The sequence below is a fragment of the Meleagris gallopavo genome, chromosome 17, assembly GCF_905368555.1.
Source record: "Meleagris gallopavo chromosome 17, MGAL_WU_HG_1.1, whole genome shotgun sequence".
In the NCBI taxonomy this organism is placed as follows: domain Eukaryota; kingdom Metazoa; phylum Chordata; class Aves; order Galliformes; family Phasianidae; genus Meleagris; species Meleagris gallopavo.
In genome coordinates this window covers 3,308,631-3,330,525 of record NC_139420.1, presented here as the reverse complement: position 1 = coordinate 3,330,525, position 21,895 = coordinate 3,308,631, and the positions used below count along the sequence as shown (strand labels likewise).

General features: G+C 38.0%; 2 protein-coding genes across 2 annotated transcripts in view; one reads left to right on the top strand and one right to left on the bottom strand.

Moving 5' to 3' along the window:
* Positions 1–21,895, bottom strand: part of RIMBP2 (RIMS binding protein 2) — a 116,771-nt gene that overhangs the window by 75,547 nt on the left and 19,329 nt on the right. The window contains exon 3 of the mRNA XM_085238704.1: positions 15,970–16,107. Within this exon, the coding sequence (XP_085094830.1) occupies positions 15,970–16,107 (138 nt within the window). The remainder of the gene's footprint in view (positions 1–15,969; positions 16,108–21,895) is intronic.
* LOC146543166 (uncharacterized) lies at positions 35–12,890 on the top strand. Its single transcript, XM_085238706.1, has 2 exons — positions 35–2,717; positions 12,844–12,890. The coding sequence occupies exons 1-2, from the start codon at positions 35–37 to the stop codon at positions 12,873–12,875; spliced, it is 2,715 nt and encodes a 904-aa protein (XP_085094832.1). The 3' UTR covers positions 12,876–12,890.

Here is a 21,895-nt window from a genome sequence, read left to right as displayed (position 1 = left end):
GGCCCTGGTGGATACTGGTGCACAGTGCACTCTAATGCCCTCGAGTCACCAAGGGACAAAATCAATTTATATTCATGGGGTGACTGGAGGTTCCCAAGAGCTGACTATGTTGGAGGCCGAAATCAGCCTCACTGGTAAAGACTGGCAGAAGCACCCTATTGCGACTGGCCCAGGGGCTCCATGCATACTTGGTATTGATTACCTCAGAAGGGGATATTTTAAGGATCCCAAAGGGTATCGATGGGCCTTTGGAATAGCTGCTGTAGACACAGAAGGTGTTAAGCAGTTGTCTATTTTGCCTGGCCTGTCAGAAGATCCATCTGCCGTGGGGTTGCTACGAGTGAAAGAGCAACAAGTACCGATTGCTACAAAAACGGTGCACAGACGGCAGTACCGCACCAACAGGGATTCCTTGCTCCCCATTCAGAAGCTGATTCACCAACTAGAGAATCAGGGAGTGATTAGCAAGACTCACTCACCTTTTAACAGCCCCATATGGCCAGTGCGTAAAGCCAGTGGAGAATGGAGGCTGACGGTGGACTACCGTGGCCTGAATGAAGTCACACCCCCATTGAGTGCTGCTGTGCCAGATATGTTAGAACTCCAATATGAATTGGAGTCAAAGGCAGCCAAATGGTACGCCACCATTGATATTGCTAACGCCTTTTTCTCCATTCCTTTGACCAAAGAATCTAGGCCACAGTTTGCTTTCACCTGGAGGGGCATTCAGTATACCTGGAATCGTTTGCCCCAGGGGTGGAAACATAGCCCAACCATTTGCCATGGGTTGATCCAAGCTGCACTGGAACAGGGAGGTGCTCCTGAGCACTTACAGTATATTGATGACATCATCGTGTGGGGCAACACAGCAAAGGAAGTTTTTGAGAAAGGAGAGCAAATAATCCAGATCCTTCTGCGTGCTGGTTTCGCTATTAAGCGAAGCAAAGTGAAAGGGCCTGCCCAGGAAATTCAGTTCCTAGGTATAAAGTGGCAAGATGGCCGTCGTCACATCCCAACAGATGTGATCAACAAAATCAGTGCCATGTCTCCACCCACTAATAAGAAAGAGACACAATCGTTCCTGGGTGTAGTGGGTTTTTGGAGAATGCATGTTCCAAACTACAGCCTCATTGTAAGCCCCCTTTATCAGGTGACACGGAAGAAGAATGATTTTATGTGGGGTCCTGAGCAGCAGCAGGCTTTTGAGCAGATTAAACAAGAGATAGCCCGTGCCGTGGCCCTGGGGCCAGTACGGATGGAACAGGATGCGAAGAACATCCTCTACACTGCTGCTGGAGAGAAAGGTCCCACTTGGAGTTTGTGGCAAAGAGCTTCAGGAGAGACCCGAGGCCGACCCCTGGGATTCTGGAGTCGGGCGTACAGAGGGTCTGAAGAGTGCTACACTCCAACTGAGAAGGAGATCTTAGCCGCGTATGAGGGGGTTCGGGCTGCTTCCGAAGTAATCGGTACAGAAACACAGCTCCTTCTGGCACCTCGACTGCCAGTGCTGAACTGGATGTTCAAGGGAAAGGGTCCCTCCACCCATCATGCTACTGATGCCACTTGGAGTAAGTGGATTGCGCTGATTACGCAGCGAGCGCGGATGGGGAATCTCAACCGTCCAGGAATCCTAGAGGTGATCATGGACTGGCCTGAAGGCAAAAAGTTTGGAACACCGCCAGCAGAAGAGATATCACGTGCTAAAGAGGCCCCACCATATAATGAACTACCCGAAAATGAGAAGACATATGCCCTATTCACAGATGGATCGTGTTGTATTGTGGGGAAACACCGCAGATGGAAAGCCGCTGTGTGGAGCCCCACACGACAAGTTGCAGAGGCCACTGAAGGAAAAGGAGAATCGAGCCAATTTGCAGAGGTAAAGGCTGTCCAACTGGCCTTGGATGTTGCTGAACGGGAGAGGTGGCCAATGCTTTATGTTTACACTGACTCGTGGATGGTGGCAAATGCTCTATGGGGGTGGTTACAGCAGTGGGAGCAAAACAACTGGCAAAGAAAGGGTAAACCTATTTGGGCTGCTGACCTGTGGAAAGATATTGCTGCCCGAATAAAGAATATGGTTATAAAGGTGCGTCACGTAGATGCCCATGTGCCCAAGAATAGGGCTACTGAAGAGCAGCAAAATAACCATCAGGTAGACAGAGCTGCCAGAATTGAGGTGGCCCAAATAGATCTGGACTGGCAGAACAAGGGTGAATTATTTCTAGCCCGATGGGCCCATGAGACCTCAGGCCATCAAGGGAGAGATGCGACATATAAGTGGGCTAGAGACCGAGGGGTGGATTTAACTATGGATGCTATTGTGCAAATCATTCACGACTGTGACACGTGTGCCACAATTAAACAAGCCAAGAGAATGAAACCTCTCTGGGAGGAAGGGCGATGGCAAAAGTACAAATATGGGGAGGCATGGCAGGTTGATTATATCACCTTGCCACGATCTCGTAATGGTAAGCGTTATGTGCTCACCATGGTGGAGGCAACAACTGGGTGGCTTGAAACCTATGCAGTACCCCACGCTACCGCCCGAAATACCATACTAGGTCTTGAGACACAAGTCCTGTGGCGACATGGTACCCCAGAAAGAATTGAGTCAGATAATGGGACTCATTTTAAAAATTCTCTTGTAGGTACCTGGGCTAAAGGTCATGGTATTGAGTGGATTTACCATATTCCCTACCATGCACCGGCCTCAGGTAAGATTGAACGATACAATGGGTTGTTAAAAACTATGCTGAAAGCAATGGGAGGCGGTACATTTAAGCACTGGGAGAAGCATTTGGCAGAAGCCACCTGGTTAGTCAATACCAGAGGATCTATCAATCGTGGTGGTCCAACCCAGTCCAGCTCCCTACATACCGTAGAGGGAGATAAAGTCCCTGTTGTACATGTAAAGAATATGTTGGGAAAGGCAGTTTGGGTTATTCCAGCCTCTGAGAAGGACAAACCTCTTCGTGGAACTGTTTTTGCCCAGGGACCTGGGTCCACTTGGTGGGTGATGCAGGAAAACGGGGATGTTCAATGTGTACCGCAAGGGAACTTGATGTTGAGGGAGTGCAGTCAGTAATTCCTAGTGCGTGTGTTTATATTTTGTTTGTCTATATTAAGCATGATGTAGTGATGTGGAATAAGGGGTGGAATGTCATGGTTTCATGATTTTTCATTATCGGTGTTCCACATCATAACATCATGCAATGTACTGGGGGTTTGACTGCTGATGCTCAAGTTCCGGGTGCCTGTCCAGCGGAGAAGAGCAGCTACGTTTCCCCAGGGGGCTTTGCGGTCAGCGAGGAGATATAACTCCCGGCAAGGTCACCTGATGCTCTCTTCTCTGCCTGCGCTGCTTCGCTTGCGCTTCTCTGCCTGCGCTGCTTCGCTTGCGCTTCTCTGCCTGCGCTTCTCGCCTGCGCTTCTCTGCCTGCGCTTCTCATCTCAGCGTTGTGGTAAGGCCGATCCACTATCAATTTCACATTCTCTCTCCTTATAAAATTCTGTTGATACCATATTTAGTAAATTACTTTGTTTTACCTCAGATTGTTGCCACTGTTTTCAATTATTTCGGGGTCCCTTATTTTCTTTTTTTTTCCGGGGGCGCGGATCCGCGGATCCCTCCGCCCTTCTAGTCACGGAACCGGGCCGAACCAGCCCGTAAACCGTTGACAAGAAGTCAGCAACATGCCCAGAGGATTCCTAATGATTCACAGATCACAGTTGGCAACTTGGCTTTGGAAAATTACAACGAACACATTATTACAGGGCTTCTGTAGCTTCTTATTTCATCAGTATTTTACAACAGCAAAACTTTTTTCTACTTCTTGATTTATTTTTGTTTTATATATTTGTTTTATTTTATATGAGATAAAATATTGAACCTAGATACTCTGAACTCCATGGTGTTCAGTTACTTCAGCGTGGCTGAACAAAATTTTTTTTACAGTGCCTTCCCAGCTACTCCTTATACTTGACTAAATATGGTGCTACCTTTTCCTGGAGTTAAAGATTTCCCAACCACACTTGAAGGCTTGTCTTGCTTTTAAATTTAATTATATGGTAATGCACTAAAAATGCTGTTACATGGGAGGACTGCAGTCTTATTCATTTTATAGATAAAGATGCAGTCCTATTTCAGGAAAACTATTTCCAGAATCTGAATAATCAAGATCTTGAAAAGGGTGACTGTACGTATGTCCCAGCTCATCTGTCAATCTCATTTTATTCATGTGACAAGAAGCTGCACTCACAAGGTTTGAATCCAAGAAATAGCATTGAAATAGAATTCTTAAACTGAAGTTTAAAAAGCCCACAAAACTTAAAAATATCATTACAGCAACAAAGTTGGGAGGGGGCATGATGGAGGGAGTGGGACAACTCCTGGAAATTTTCTGTATTGGTGTTTTAACAAGATTACATAACTTAGCCTCATATAAGGCCCGTGTGTAAAGTACATGCAGAAGGGCTTAGCTCTACAAAACAGTGGTGCAGTCAAGAAATACTGACTTAAAGCTTGCATCACACCTGTCATGTAAAACTCTCTTGACCCAATCACGCAGCCGCGACTTATTTATTGGTTAATTCATTTACTTTTAGGAAAAGAGAAGGAAGGGGGCATTTTGTTTTCTTAGTTTTTCATCATTCTCTAAGAAAGCAATAACGAGATCTAAATTTTCTTTGCTAGAAAAACAGTACTCATTTCTGAGCACTGTAGAACGTAGTTAGAGTGTAGGCATTATGGTCACTGCAGCATATGTAAAACTTAATATTTTAAGATGCTTTTTCAGTGCATTCCTTTTACTTGAGCTGTCTCTGGGAATCTTACACATTCAGATCCATAAAAAGATAAGAGATCCTTCATGGCAGGCATAATACAGCATCATGGGACTCACCAAAGATTATTGTAATTTCATTCCAAAAAAATCAACTCAATTTTCAAATACACAAAATATGTCAGAACAGGATTTCTAGGATGGTAAAACAATTTATAACCTTTTTGCTCCCTAGAAAATCTAGGAGGCATCCATTATTTAGTCAGCCAGTCTATAAAAATTACATGACTTTTAACACGCTTTTTAGCTGCTTTTAATTGCTAACATTTACATTGCTCTCAAAATGACAAGGTGTCTCAGCTGGAAACACAGTTAAATTTTTAATAATACTGGAAAGCAAAGCAGCAAATCTTGGACTGTAAAATTTAAACATACACAGCTTTATATGCATGCATTTATACATATATATTATATACTATTTATTTTATAGGATGATTTTATACTTCTATAGCATAAAATTCTTTTTATATATATAATGTAAAAACACTATACATATATATATATATACACACACACGCATGTATGTTCTTGCCATACCTATAATTAGTGGAATTTTGTCAGTTAGGAGAACGATGAGGCTACTACAGACCAGCAGTATAACAGGTTTGCTCACTACCATTTCATAGTTCTAATGGAAAACACTTAAAAAAAAAAAAAACCTCACATGAAGTAAACACATTTTACTCATGTGCAAAGCCAGCTATCAATTACTTTGTCCTTACCTTAAAAGCTTTTCTCTCCAAGCAATTAATTCGTTTTAGTTTTACTACTCCCTCAAATGTCAAATACTTTGCAATTCTACGATCTTTAATTGAGACTGTAAATCATTAAATACAGCATACTGCCCAGGAGAGATAAGCTGTATCTGTGTTCTCCTTGTCTCTCTGTGGCTCTCTTTTGCCTGAATAGAACTTGAACAACTTACCCAATCTTCTGTTGGACCTTCGAATTAATTCTATACTTGTTCTGGGTTTATTAACTATATTAACCTTAGAAAGCAAAGGTGTATTAAATACAGCATTATTACTTTTATGGAACTAGGTTATTTTTTCATGATTATTTTTGCTAGAGAACAGAAAATTTCCTCATGGTGTCACTATCAGATAACTTCTATGTTACATGACCATTTCAGATCACTTTCACAGACATGTTTGCTGCCAAAACTTTAAAACATCTGTTTAAAAAAACCTCAGCTGGCCACAAAAGAGTTAATAGCCCACAGCACTGCCCAAGGTAGTGCTATTAGGTTGCCAAGAGACACCTCCAATGTAATTCATATTGACTTAGGGCTAAAGACAGCCAGACAGTAATGTTGTTATAACATCCCCATAGGCTTCTTGTTTCTTTGCTCCTAGCAAATAATTCAAACAATCAAAACATTTTAAGAAGAGTACTAGAAAGCAATGAAGATAACCATCAACACCCACCACTACCTCATACACACAACTGATAGAAGTGGACATAGTTGCTCAAACTCAATCCTTTCTCTAGATATCTTTTCTTCTTGGTCTCTTGCACATTTTTTTCAGAAGGACATGTTAAAATTTTGGCCTCCTCGTTGCTGTATGTCTTTCTACTTAAGCCCTGAGAGTGTTCTCACTCCTTTGGCGAATTAAGTGAAAGTCAAATTCCCTATGAAAGAATTTAACCAGTGTGGAGAGCTGGAAGTACTTCCAAGCTATTAAGACATAAGAAACTGTATTTACCAAAGAAAAACAATGTGTTGAAGCTTGCTGCTCTCTCTAATGAGAATGTAGGGAGGTATCTTTCCTTATCTGAACAATGAGTGTCATAGCTGTCCAACTTTCAGGAGTCTCCTGTAGCTCTAAGAAAATGAAAAAACAACACAAAGAAAGTTGGAAAACTGAGGGGTTTTGTTTTCAGAGCAACGGAGAGAGAATAGTGCTGATACAGAATGAGCAAACAAAGTTCCATATTTCTTCTTATACTACTAAATAAAACCTCCAAACAATGCTTCCTGGTTCAAATACAACCAGTAAAAACTGTGTGTGATAACTAATGCAGATAGATACGTGCACCAGAGATGATGAACATGCTGGTATTCCCACTTGAAGTAGTAAAGTAACATCATAAAGGATTAATTACATAATTGCAGAAGCACCCAGAACACACACTGCCACTGTTATTAATTCTCCTGTATTTAGGTGTCTTTTATCTCTAACTTTTCTTTTCTACATTAACTCCAGATCAATATATTGCCAAATTAGCAAAGTAACCTATACATATATCCGTACATATTTATATATATGTGCTGGGTTTTTTTGTTTTTTTTTTTTTTCTTACAGAAATACAAAAACAGTATCTCTCATGAATACATTTTTGACAACTTTGTTTGTATGCTACTTATTCCCCACTTGGTTATATTTCAGAATCTGACAGGAACAGGGCTTAAACCATTAAACCATGATATAGGTATTAATTAATGGTTTTCACTCGTTCACCAGCGCCTGAAAGGAGAAAGATGGATTAAAAAATATACTTACAGCAGAATTTAATTATCCATTTTCAAGCCACTGGCCTCCTGGCAGAAGTCTCTCAATGCAGTGCAGAATAGGACTTGGATTAAGAATTAATTTACTGTCAGCAATGATCTACAATTTAATGACTTAATCAAGTTTGCTATAAAATTGGTAGGGAGCTCTGGAGCCTAATATTGCTGCAGAGCCTGCTGCATCTAAAGACAGGTTTCAGAGAGCCATAATATAATCATCATCCAGCAAATCCAAGATCTCCCTCAATATATAGTCAGGAACTGTCTCTAGGAAGCTTACTGCTGACATTACAAAGCTATGGGCCATATATTTGAAGTTCAATGCATACATATGGCTCTTCCCTCTTTCAGCTAAATCTCCTGAAGAAACTACTTCATAATACCAAGACTAGCATGTAAATACAGACCAGCGTGTGCATATTTTGTTTTCTTTCCAAATCACAGTGTAAATATGGAAAGTAATTAATTTTAAAAAGATGAAAGGTTTTAATACACATATACTTTCATCTCTATTCAGAATTCTCCCCACAGTGGGCAATAGACTACAGAGCTCTTTCTATAGGAGCAAGCTGGAGAAAAAAAAAAAGAGATTAACAAAGTCACATAAGGATAAAATATGCTATGATCTGAGCCTTCATCAGAATTCTGAGATTTACAAGATCTTGATTATCTTAAAAATAAAATCAGTCTACATTCTCTGCTAGGAGCCAACCAGTGAAGTACTGCAGTTCAAAGTGTTGAAATGGAAAACGTTATACCAGAAATTGTGGCATAACAACTCTTACCTTGAGTTTTCAAGGCCACATTTGAATGAACCCAGAGGCTCTAACCATTCCAAAAAATATGAGTAAGTTTCTGTGTTTAGCTAGGCTAAATATTCCAAACTCTCTGCAAACAACCACCAGTTGCCAGAATACCTCGGGAAAAACCATCAGAGCAGCTTACCTACTTTACTACTGTCATTGTTTTATCCTAAAATTATGAATCGTCTTTTGTCTCTTTTTCTGATGCCCATCCATATTTATATCACACCTGACACAATGCCACTTGTACATCCAAATGATTCTTTTTGCAGCACTAAGGACTGTCAGTTTGTTGTCCTTTTTTTTTTTTTTTCTTTTTTTTTTTTTCTCCCCTCAAACAACCTGAGAGCAGACTGCCATCTGCTGCCATCTGTCACGTGGCAACAAAATTTAATGGAATACTGGTGGAAAGGTTCAGCCTTTACAGCCATATCACCAACACCTGCCTCTGACATCATGGGCCAACATACAAAACAAGAGGCATTACTTTCAGAACAGCCATTGTATAAAGCTGTTGTATAAAATTGTATAAAAGTATGGACAAGACTATTACACAGATGTACTCCTTCCTGATACATGCACTTATCCTGGAAGACCACACTGCATCTTCACTGTTAAAGGAAACTCGTGGTTAAAAATGATGAAATTAGTGCAAAAGTGAGATGTAGTACACGGCTAAAAGATACTGAGCTTAAGTTTGCTGAGGTGTTTGTGCCACTCAAAATCTTTGGCTAATAGCAAATTCTTGTAGTATTTATATTCATGAATACCATGATGTCAAAACTTGAGTGTGCATCAAATGTGAAAAAAGAATTATTATATTCTTATTTTCAAAAAACACCCATCCACAAAACAAAACAAGAAAAAAAGTGCATAGACATGGTAAACTACTTGTAAAATATAATAATGTGGATGGGATCACTTGTAACTGTTTGAATACAAGAGGTAAACAGAAGAAATAAAGAATGCATAGAGAATCTCCATAAAGAAAAGGAAAAGCTGGATTTTTAACCACAGCTTCTTTCTCCTAGTAAGTCTCTCCTGCAATAAGTATTTCTCAACTGAGCTTATATGTAATGTATAAACCAAAAGTGAGTCCTTAATGTGTTTGACAATACTCGTGGGCTCCAATACTTACAGTTGTTTTAATAATAATATCTCTGCCCATCATTCTACCATTTGCAAATACAGCAGTGCATTGGAAACAGCAGTTTCTACTTTCTGAATGTCCCTTTCTTATCTCAGGCAGTACTTACTGTGACTAGCAGTCCTAAAACAACCCCTCCACACAACACAGCTTCAGCGCTTTATCGAATCCTGAGTTCTCCACTTACACATCAGCACCCTGCTTGGTTTCTCTTTAGCTCACATGCACACCCACCCTATGTGGCACAGGTGATTTATTTATTTATTTTCAGCACAACAGGAAAATGGATGTTCCCAAATCTCACTTTTTTTTTTTTCTGAATTATTAGTAAAAGTTTACTTTAGTATGATCAAATATTTAATTACAATTTATGGTCTCTCAAATAAAGTTGCACCATGCTAGATTTCCTTACAACACAAGAGAGTAACAAACAATGCTTTGCTTTGTAAATTCAGAAGTGAATTTGCTTTCTCTACTATTATCTTCAAATATATGCCACCAGTTCCTCTCTAAACAGTTGCAGAGGGCTAGCTGCTAAGAGCATGCAACAGCAAAGCCCGCCCCCAGCTTAAGTGGGAAGCTAGGCTGCTCACCATCAAAATGCCAAAGGCACAAAATAGCTTACTTGTCCCAATTTCTTCATGTTATTTTGGTGACTTATAAAAACAACAACACAACTCATTAATTATAACCTTTCAAGAGTGGTGTTTTTTTTTCCCCCCTAACTGTTAAAATGCAGAAGAACTGCAACCACAGTACTGGTAGAACTATTTTTAGCCTTCGACATACAGAGAATATTAGGAAGAGTCTCATCTTTCTATTAATGCAAATTTATTTAAGCAGTCAGTGCAGGAAACTTTAAAATATGCTAATCGCTGCTTCTTTGGACTGCCGTCTCAGATGTCTTTGGTGATGTGTACTTACCACAGAGAGGCTAAGTAAAAGGATCACTGCCTACACTTGAAGTGTCAGGAGGTATTCACATCTCGATAAAGTGACAAACTTATTTTTTACTGCTACATTTGTGTATGTTTTACATTTTATACATTTTTACTTCTAACATCCTTTTCATATATAACACTTCTATTTCCTGGTATCTGAGCTGAATTGCCATAGTGTGTTATAAATGGAAGTGCTTTTGATAATCACATGCACTGTTTTTCTTTTTAAAGTGATCCAGTGCTGATGAAAACAGGCCGGATTGACGGCCTTGCAGATTGGAGTTCCCTGTTAATCCACAAAGAAAACAAGGCGCTGTCAGGGCAGTAGTTGGGCTAGCTTCCCTCCAGTCTATCTTAACTTAAATCCATAAGAGAGAGAGAAAAAAATAACACAACATACATATAATATCTCTAAACTAACAGCCTGACTTGGCTGGCATACGTCCTTTCCTCACTTCGTGTTTTTACTTGCAGAGAGAGTAATCTAAGAAAATGATGCATTTCTAGGACTGGTCTGCACCCCATGAACTGCTTCACAGAACCCTTAAAAAAAACCCACAATTTAAATTCTGCAGCACACATTATTCTAAAGACAGCACGTGCATTTTAAGTGTGCAGTTAAATGAATAGATTGTTTTCATCTAATAAAGAGCTGAGCTAATGTCACTAGGCTTGCCTTGGCTTGAGCACCCCTCTCTCGAAAGCAAGTGGTTTTCATTTATTGGGTGTCCCATCAGAAATAATACATACTTCCTGCAGAGGTTCGCTTTGATCAGAATAAACTTACCCAAGATGGATATATAACTCTCAAGTTTCATTATATTTACAAAACTTCATATATAATTCAGGAGCAGCGTGGCCAAAATATTGGGAATTATCATTCTAGAATGTACTTACTTAACTGGAACAAGCTGCAACAAACAAGCATCACATCTGAAAGAGCAGGCAGAGACACTTGTTCAAATCACCAGTCCACATCTACAAAATTGAACTATGAATTTAAAAAACAAAGGTCCTTTTTGAGCGGTACACAAGTCAGCCAGCAATTAGGGAAGAAAATGCTAGCACAGAAATGAATAAACAAATACAAACACAGGATTTTAAAATACCAGAAGTAGCTCAGGCAGAATTCTTAAGAATAAAGTCACATGCCTTAGTCATACAGCTACATAAACACAACAAATCAGTGTGGCCAGAAATGTGTTTCATTATACAATGATAACTGCTAGTCTAACATCTTTTTAACATTTGGAAGTTCTGCCTGCCTAGGGTAGACTAGGAAACTGTTAGTAAAGAGATATTGAGTTATCCTATACTTAACAGATATTACATAGTTACTTTCTTATCTAAATGAAAATATATATATATAAAAATAAAAATAATAGCCCTGGATTTTTGGAGAAAACAATTTCCCACTGAAATTAGCCCCCAGTCTTCTCTGGAAGACCAGTCTGTGTCCAGTATTGCATTTCATCTTCTGTCAACTGAAGCAATACAGATGGTAGAGTACATTTCACATTTGTGTTCCTTTTTCATACGTTACATTTTTATGCCCTTTTTTTTTTCCCCTTGGACTTTCATGTGAGAAGTGATCTGCAAATTTTCATGGCAACTATATGAAACATGCCATCTATTGCTACAGAAGGTAACAGTAAATAAAAAGAAGTAAATTTCAAAATAAGCCCACTAGTGGTCTTAATGTAGTGCGCTTTGCTGTGGATCACCTTCTGTTCCTTTATGACCACATTCAACATTTTATGAACTCTAAAGAGCTACACAGAGAAAATCATCTGTCTTGCTGAAATTGGTGATCTCAATTACATCGTTGAGATCTTAGGCCAACGTGCTTCTGGCTTTGTATGAGCACATGTATAAAATGTACTGCTAATTATTTATACAGCTCATTATCTCCTTGCTCTGTTAGACAGGACTCATTTCCTTTGTCCACCCACCGCCTTTCAGGTAACAGTGAACTAACAGGCAGAATGTGCCTGAAACTATTGCTTTTTCAAGAAGGTAAAAACTTAACCAGTACAGAAACTTCACAGGAACATTCAGTGAAATCCTAAAATGATATCTCACTGTCAGTAGATTTAAGAAAAAAGGCAGTTAGATTGCAACCTTCCCCCTAAACACAGAAAATCACCTGTCAAGCTTTCTTTAAGTGCAACGTAAGTATTTCACAAACAGTTGTGTGCATGTGGAAGGAGTATGAGAAAACATCCCAAGATATGTTGGGGCTAATTTCTGCCCCCCCTCCCCAAAATAAGCTACACCAAGGTCACAGGTAGTGTACCAATTTCAGTAAATATTCCTCATGGAGATAAACTGTGGCCATTTATATGTATATATTTATATATTTATGTATAGTGGATGCTGCATATACAGTCACACACACCTCCATATACAATAGCAGGAGAGCCAGACAGCTAGGCTGAACTCCAGCACTGTACCGGAATCACTCTGACTATCTCATTAATATCCAGCCTCACTGCTCTGCCATCATTAAGAGACTGCAAAGTACCTCTGAATAGCAAGGAATGCTCATAATACTCAGGAATTAAAAAAAAAAAAAAATCTTTCTTTTTCCTTTCAGCCCAGGTTTTGCCTAACATGATGAACATCTAGTGCACTCACCTCATTAAACAAGGAATCCAAGAAAATATTTCAGAAGCATCATGACAGATTCCCGCTTTGCACAGAGGCAAAAGGCTTACATAGAATACAGCTTACTTCAGAGAAAACTGTACCACTGAAGAATACAGTAATTACAATTTTTCCACCATGAACGTGTCCAAGATGGTTATATCTCAGCAAACTGATGCTGTTAGAGAAACTCTGCTGACACATTGCTACCATGGTGAAAATGGCATTGTATTTGCACTAATGCCCTTTTTATCAACCTTAGTTCAACATTCAGAGCCCTTTAATTTACAATCAAGGACCTGCACGTCTTTCACTGCAGCTGCAGGTAGTGTCAAATGCTGCTGTTGCCTGGTAACTAACAGGTAACTGGTGTGAGTCTGCTATATTTATGTATGCAGAAAGCTAATGACAAAAAAAAACATTTGTATGTAGATTAAATATATATATATATATATAATATATTTTTTATATATTATATATATATAAATATATATATATATTTTTTTTGTCTTCATTTACTAAAATACAGGATTTTCCTCTAGCAGTGAAGCCATTGCCTAATCATACAGTAGAAGAATTGCACTTCTTCTAAAAATCCTTCTGATATAAATAAATTTATTTATAGTATAATAAATTATTCATATTATAAATTATAATTATTTAATTATAAGTATTATATTTGCAAATAAACAGTGAATAGGAGTGAACATAACTTAAAATGAGCCCCAAAGTACTGCAAATAAATATACTATGAAAGAAACATTGTTCAGTATTTTGTTAGGAAACCGTAATCCTGCCATCAAGGTACCTACTGCTCTCACTGTTATTGTCCTACTGCTCTTTCTGTCAGTTTTCCTGGTGTTTGCCCATCACCTAATGATGATGAAAGAACATTTTGCTTAGATCTAATAAAAATTTCTTTTGCTGCAGCCAGTCTATCGTTTATTTTGCTTTCACTGTGCATCTCTGCACAACATTTGGCCCTGTATTCACTAGCCATCCATTAGGAAACATTTTTTTTGAAGAATAATAAGTGCACTACATTATCCCTGAACACACAGTCTTCTGTTTTTGTGCAGAACATATCGAGACAGTCATTACTTACACGTCACTCAAGAGGCACCACCATACCAAATACGTTTGCTGCGATAAAGAGTAACTCAAGACTAATAAAATTATCTGTTATATTTTGAAAGAATTAAGAGCAACAGTTGCTAATGTTGGGACACAAAGAGATCTAGGGAACAAGTTTCAATGTTGAGGTTCTGCTTTGCAAACTGAATTTTAAGATGTATAATTGGCTTAGCACCAGCAAACAATGCTCTCCTATCTCACTTGAAGAGAGTATTTATCTGAAAAAAAAATATAAATATATCTACCTGCTTCAGGCTGAGAAACAAATCCCTCAAGTACATGCCTAAATGGAAGCTCTGGAACTTTCAGTTTACTCTGTTTCAGGTAATTCTGAACACAAAGAACAGGAATGATGTAAGCTACTTCATCTTGAACTCATCCTGAACTAGTATGTGTAAATGAATATCTGACACTATGCTCTTGATAAAGAGAAAATTTGGAGTACAACTTGGCTTAGCTGTTGGCAAAAAAAGTAAATCTCTAATAGATGATAGATGTTTCCTTGCCAAGTCACAAAGTTTCACGTTGCTTTGCATTCAGAAGCAATTGTTCTGTTTGCACATCAACAAAACAAAAAAAACAAAGAATAGCCAATCTAGAGATCCAAACTTATCAAAAGCTTTTCCTACACTGTGTCACTGATTTAAGTGTCTTAGGACTTTTTGTAGTGTTTCCAAAGTAATATAGAAAATATGCACAGTTCCTGAAATTCTTGAATTTCCAATAATAATTTTCATTATCTCCATTATTATTAGAACTTACTATTAAATGCCCAGGATTTGTTTCTTCAGGAAGTAGCATGAACACCAAACACCTGCCCACTGCTCCCTCCCACAGGCATGCCACAGTTCTCAGTTGTGCCGTTACAACTGATTCTGCAGCTGCACAGGGAATTGCATAAGGCAGTGACCTATGCTAAAAATAATGCTGGGGTGGACAGGGGAAGAAGTACCCTGATTAAGCAAGCATTTCTATGACAAGGAAAACCACGAAATTGTGGCTTAGCTATCTCAGGCAATTGACAAGCTTTTAGCCGTGTACACAGTAGGTCTCTACATGCAGAGCTGCACTTACTGCTGAAAACAGACTGCAAAATTCAGCTCAAGACAACTAGTTCAATGTACCATCTACAGAAACTTCAGAAAGTTTGTCTCCCTTCTTCTCAATACTTTTGTTTTCATTATTAAGTCAACCTCCTCCTCTCTCCCAAAAAACAGAAAAAAAACACATTATAATTTTACATTCCAAAAAGCAGAAAATACTTCATGTAATAAAAGCAAAAGCAGATAAAACAGCTGTTAATTACAGAAAACAGAATGTAGTGTTCCATTACAACTCTGAATTTAAAAAGAAATTTGCCCCTTCATGTATTCAAAGATGTTTGTACTTACATAATAGTATTTTATCTGAGAAGAAACCAAGACCCTGTATTTGAGCCATATCCCAATACCTTACGGTACATCAACACAATCCTATAGTTATTATATCCAAAGAACCTCTGATATGTTTTTTTGTGCTTCAACTGCAAAAGGTGCTTGATAATTAGAACACATACAAGCACACGGAAGTCCAATCAGAAAAATCTGCTGATATTCAGAATCAAGTGTCCATATATATGTATATGCCAGAGCAGACTGGACTGTTCTGAGCACAACCCTCCAGCACTGGACCTTGCAATTTTGTGTGCATGTATACAGAATGGAAAACTCCAATTTCTATTTATATCACATTTTCCTTTCCTAAATTCTCCTTTCAAATTTAAAATTATATCCTAAGTACACATTTATATTACTTATGTACTCTATGTATCTACAATATTCTAAGAAATTAGTACAACATTTAATGCTATGAAGATGGTGGAGCTAAACCCTCCTTCCCTCAAAAGATCTCCAATCCCCTGTCGCTAGAACTCATGCAAGGAAGAGAAAGAGACAGAACTTACTGAAAACAGCCAGTGATGATCCTCTTGATTTAATGTGGAGACATGAGACTTAGAAATCTGGGTCTCTTCTATAAACTCAACCTGATCAGATGTGCTCGCTGAAGTTGCAGACTGCAGGCATGATGGATCATTTCCAAACTGTGTACAAAGAAACAAAACAAATAAGTGACCAGTTTGTTTAAACTGTGTTTGCATGAGCTGACTAGCACTTACCCTTCTTACAACAGTGTGTTTCATTAACATGTTTTTCACTTCTAGTTACCCTGAAAACTTCTTGAAAGGGATAATAGAAATAATGCACTAAAGACAATGTCAGGGCAAGCAAAAAGACTGAAGTCTGACATCAGCCTTATACAAAGTACCATTAGAAACCCCGTGTTGTGCTTTTTTTTTTTTTTTTTGCTTTTTTTTTTTTATTTTTTGGTCAGCTCACCTACAAGCACTTCGGAGGCATCTTTAGGTTTGATATTTTAAAGTTTTTTGGAAGGAGCCAGCAACAACAACATTCTCAAAATCCTTTCCAAAGACAAACACACTACATTTTCAAGGAAATATAATTTGAAGAGGCACATGTTTCTGCCCAATCTTTAGAGAATTTGGTGCTATTTCAAAAATATTTAATCCATTGCTTAGCATTTTCTTTTCTTACCAACAGGAAAACTACAATTACAAAACAACACTATAAAGACGATTAATTTCTGGAATAGACAAGACTCAGTATCAGTACCATGATAATTTCAAACAGATCAGCTCAATGTAAAAACTAGCAAAACAAATACAATAAATTTGTTTCTCTTATTCCCAGAATTTGGCTTGCTAGTGTGTCAGTGTCAAAGTTGACAATATAAGGATATCTATGGGATTATCCACTTCATGGATAGTAACATATAGGTGAGCTGGAGCTCTTTTCACTAGAAACGGATCAGAAATAGGTATGTTAAAAAAAAAATAAATAACGAGATGCAACTTACAACACTGTAATTAAAGTGTTCTTTCACTGGTATGGTTAAATCACCTCTAAAACTTCAGTTCAGTAGAGTACTTCCAAAATATGCACAATGACCATCACTGTATTTGAGCAGTGCATGGGTACAGTAGATTTGTATGCATATTCAACAGGCTATCCCTTGAATTAACACACGTGCAGCACATTATTCATTACATACATTAGAGACTGACTATTCAACAGTAATTACAAAATGAACACAAAATGTAAGTGTAAAGATAAACATCTCTGGTCTGAAATGATGATAAAAAAAAACAAACAAGGCAGCAACAGAATGGATAACATTCTGCAAGAAATTCATTGGCTTTGGTAGATGGTAAGCATAAATAAGTCCTTTGAAATATTTTAAACATCTTATTTTTCACTAAAATTGAATTCTAAAAATAATCTTGTATATGGCCCCTCCACATGCAAAATGGCAAGGCATATGAATTGTGCCATATATGCACAAGCTAAATATCATAGGTTATTATCCAACAGATTGTTCTGAGTTAATGATAGATACTTCCACTCATACCCCCACATTTCTATCTATGTTTAAATGTCTTTACTTACATAATGCCAAATATCTTCATCACCAACCTAATTCTGAAGGTAACATCAAGGCTGTACTCGTAGAGCATGGAAATCACACTGAAGAGCATGAACCCTTACATTTTTGTTAGACTTGGGCCTGACAGCAAAGCATCTTTTATTTATTCATGAGTTTCCTGAGAAGAACTAGTGGTTGCTTTGTGTCAGCTGAATAGCATTGTAATTCAATCTTCACTGGAACCTGTTTATCTGAATGACTCATTAAGGTGCAAGCTTACTGCTAAAGAACTCTGTTTCATAACAAGTATATTTTGTTAAGGAAATACATGTTTAGAGAAGGTCACTTGGTGTGATCGATGAGTTTATCAAAGTTCACTTTTCAGAGGGCACATTATTTCTTAAAAACAAAAACAAATGAAGCAAAGCATAGTCACACCTGCCAGTAATAGAACACCACAAGGACTGCATCATTGGCTAGTAGAATATTTTACAGGCAAAGGCCTTGAAGATGAGGGCTCACTGCTGCACTAGAACAGAAGAGTTTCTCACGTGCTCAAAGCTTGGCATGCAAATGCAGGATTTTCAGTCAAAACACAGCCAAAGGGCTCCATCCCATTTTGTTACAGTAATGCCAAGGTCTTCTGAAATTCTCGTCTTTCCAGAGGGGAAACACTTCATTTTCAGAACTAGGTGAGATCCGCATTTAAGTAGGTGGTATAACATACCTCCCCATTCCATATAGACGTCACAGGACTGATGGAATAACACGTATCTATACCTCTTCATAGCACCCATTCACTTGGGTGAAAAGAAAACTGCTTTCACGTAAAATTTCTTATAGAAACACAATTCATTTTGTTCATGATTGAAATGCTGCTCAATGAGCATGGCTGATGTAAAACCCAGTGGTTCTTGCAAAATGCCAGGAAATACAATTTCTGAATCTTATGGCCAGTGAAAGCAAAAATAGACTGCAGTCAACCAAAACAATTTGAAATTACTGCAGTTTGATTTGATGAAAGTCTGCATAATAAGTCTGATGAATTACCATTCCAGCACTGAAACAAGCACAATATTACATGCAAAGAGCAATAGCATCTTTATGACCATAAAAAAAACAATACCAGGGTACTGCATCTTACCTAAAAAACAATACCACCACTACTTCCAGAAGAACCCAACAGTTCCTCCCAGATTTGCAGCGAAGTACTGGTACTGATCTAAAACCAAAGCCCCAGGAAACACTGAATGCTATAATTTTTTCAGCACAACGGTCTGCAGCTTCTGGGGGTGGTTCCTTATTTTCCTACACATTCATAACCTTGTGTAGTTTATAAGATCTGACAGGGTCACAGTGCAGTAATTTGGCTGCAGGCAGCCACCTTTCCAAACACCACACATATATACACACTGTGCTCTTTGGACTGGCTTGCCACCAGAAAAAAAACAAGAAATAAAAAATAAAACAACATTCTATACATTTTGCAATTATTTTTGTTTTTAGTTTTTCAACACAAAAAAGCCAGTACTTATTACAACTCTTTTCTACCACCAATTCTTATCTAAATCAGCTGCTCTACATGGCCAAAGACACAGGAGGATAACTGAGGTTAACTATAAGTTACATGGACAGCAACAGGGGAGAGACTGAAGAAGAGGGAACATGCTTTCTACAAGAGGGAAAGGATTTCACAATGCTGCTATCTTCTAAGAAGCAAGCCTTAAGGAATTATGAAAAATAGCTGTTTGAGGAGGAAAAAATCCTTTAATCGCTTGCAAAATTATTACCTCTTTTCAATAACATGCTCACTGTTAATCGAAGGATTCAAAAAGAAAAACAGCAAGCATTTCGGGTTTGAACTTGTTAACCACAACAATGCATACCTATTTTTTCTAATTCTGAATGCATTCTGCTCTTCAGTTACACTACTCCTTGATCTTGCACTCTATGAACTGTACTTGGCTACAGGAAATGAGAGGATATATTTTCTCAGACTGGAATATAAGAGGAAAAACAACACAGGTGATTAATTGGTGAGGAACATCAGTGTAATATTCACTAGAAACATGGAGCTGTTATTAAAAAAAAAAAAAAAAAATCTGTGTGGGGAGAAAGAAATATGGAGTCTTGTCTGAGGTAGCCATGATGATCTTAGAAATGGCCTAAGTAGCAGGTTTGGCACCAGCAATGGTTAGTTTGTCCTCACAAAATATCTCAAATACCATCTGGAAAATCCAGCTCCTGATATCCTTTCAACCCATGCAACATATGTTTGTTTTAATATTCTGGTATTAAGTTAAGTAGTACCTCCACCCTTATTTCAACTGAGAATAGAGAAATATTTTGATGGTATTTGACCCGTGATTTGAGAGTTTCCTGGTGGATTAAACAATCACTAGTTTTGTACTATTACTTCATATTTGAAAGTCACAAAACAATCAATTAGCAAGATCACGCTACCTGGTCTTTAATCTTATTAGAAAAGACAAATTTTCTCCATTTTTTAAAATTACAACCTTTAATTATGTTCCTTCTTTAATCAATTCTATAGCTACGTCCATTAATTTATGGATGCACAGAAACTAAAAAGAAAGCAACTTGCAAGACCATAGGGCCAGTACAAGAGCTTTCATTGCATTTGGCAGGCCTTAATCTCTACTCTAAGAATTGCAAGCAGTACTTCCTTTTAAATATATATATGTCCTGGTTTTGGCTAGAATAGTTTTCTTCCTAGCAGGTGAAATGATGCTGTGTTTTGGAATGATGCTGTGTTTTGGATTTTGGATTAAAATAATGCTGATAACACAGATGTAAACCAGATGTAAACGTTCTTGCTGAGCAGTGCTTGTACTTTTCAAGAACATTACCTCTGAATATGTGTCAGCGGAATCGCTAGCTAAACATTCACTCCAGAAATTTATTAACAGATAAGCATTCAAAAGGTGAGGAACACCTATTGGACCTCCCTCTAAACAGAAGAGCATCGATAAGTAATTGCTCAATATCAACACCTAACGTAACACCGTGTTTTTGATGTTTGGTATTTTAATAGAAAAGATTAATAATAATTTTGCAACAACAGTACTATTCCAGTGAAGTTCTACATTTCTCCATTAACCTGCAGAATCCTTCTTATTGGGTGAGCATGTGATCACAGCCAGGAGAGGACCTGTCTCTGTTCCTAAGAAGTTGCTAAGATCAACTTCTAAATATTTGAACTCCTCAACTGAGCACACAAAGGCCAAGTGTTGGTCTTCAGTGGCCTGGGAAAATTGGAATGACCAATAATAGCCTTTGTCTGTCTTTGAACTAGCTCCTCTGTATGAATTCTTTTCTTTAATACTTATATTTGAAATAAGAGAGCCAAAAGCTTTTTTTATGTTTCATCATTATTGCAATACAGCAGACAGCACGGCCATAATATCCTCCTGATCATTAGATCATTACAGATGATCCAGTTGAATGTTACAGATTAGATCATTAGATCTTACAGTTTGGGAGTTATTTCGGCTTTTCCTTCTACTTTACACCCACACATTGACTTTTTTTTTTCCTTAATCTTACTCCTTTCTCTCCAAATCTGTGATCATCAAAACTCACTTTCAAGCTCAGATTAGGGCAAAATCTCTGCCATGCCAAGGACAAAATCTGCCCTTTTCTATCCATGAAGTAAGCAGCTATTGTTACTGTACTCTTTGCTTTTAAATTATTCTTAAGTTTTTTGATGTGCAAGCAGGAACTGATCTCTTAGGAAAGCAGAAGGCTATGAAACATCAAATATATAAATCTAGAGCAGCAAGTTTTCCCATTGGTCCAGGCATATTTCCTCTTCTGTTTTGTTTGCTTAAAATTATCCTGTTACAGATAGAGAAATTTCTCGTGATTTCTTAATAAAGAATCAAAATGATATATTACTTTAATTATATTTTTTATTTTCTCATGCATAACTAATAGAACTTTCTAGCATCATTTGAACTGATAAAGTTTTCAAGTGATGTTTATGAGCCAGTAGAATAAACGTATGAAAAGCAAATCAGCAATAAGAATGAGAAGTGCCAACACCCGCTCCACCTGCAAACAACTTCTTCAAATAGAAAAACAATAACAAATAAGTAAACAATAACACCCCAAGACCAAAGGAATCCTATTTCACTGAGCAAATTCGGACAAGGTCAGAAGGCCTGATCTTTGGCATCGGTGTACTCTGTCTGAAAGCTGAGCTGCCATTTAAATACTTACAAGGGAGAGCTGTAATTGCAGGTTGAGAACTCTGAGACAGCTGAGCATGTACAACATAGGAAAATGAAAATATTCACGAAAACGTGAAGGCAAAGAGTATTAAAACATGACATTTTAATGACATCTGAGTCAGGCTGCACAAGGTG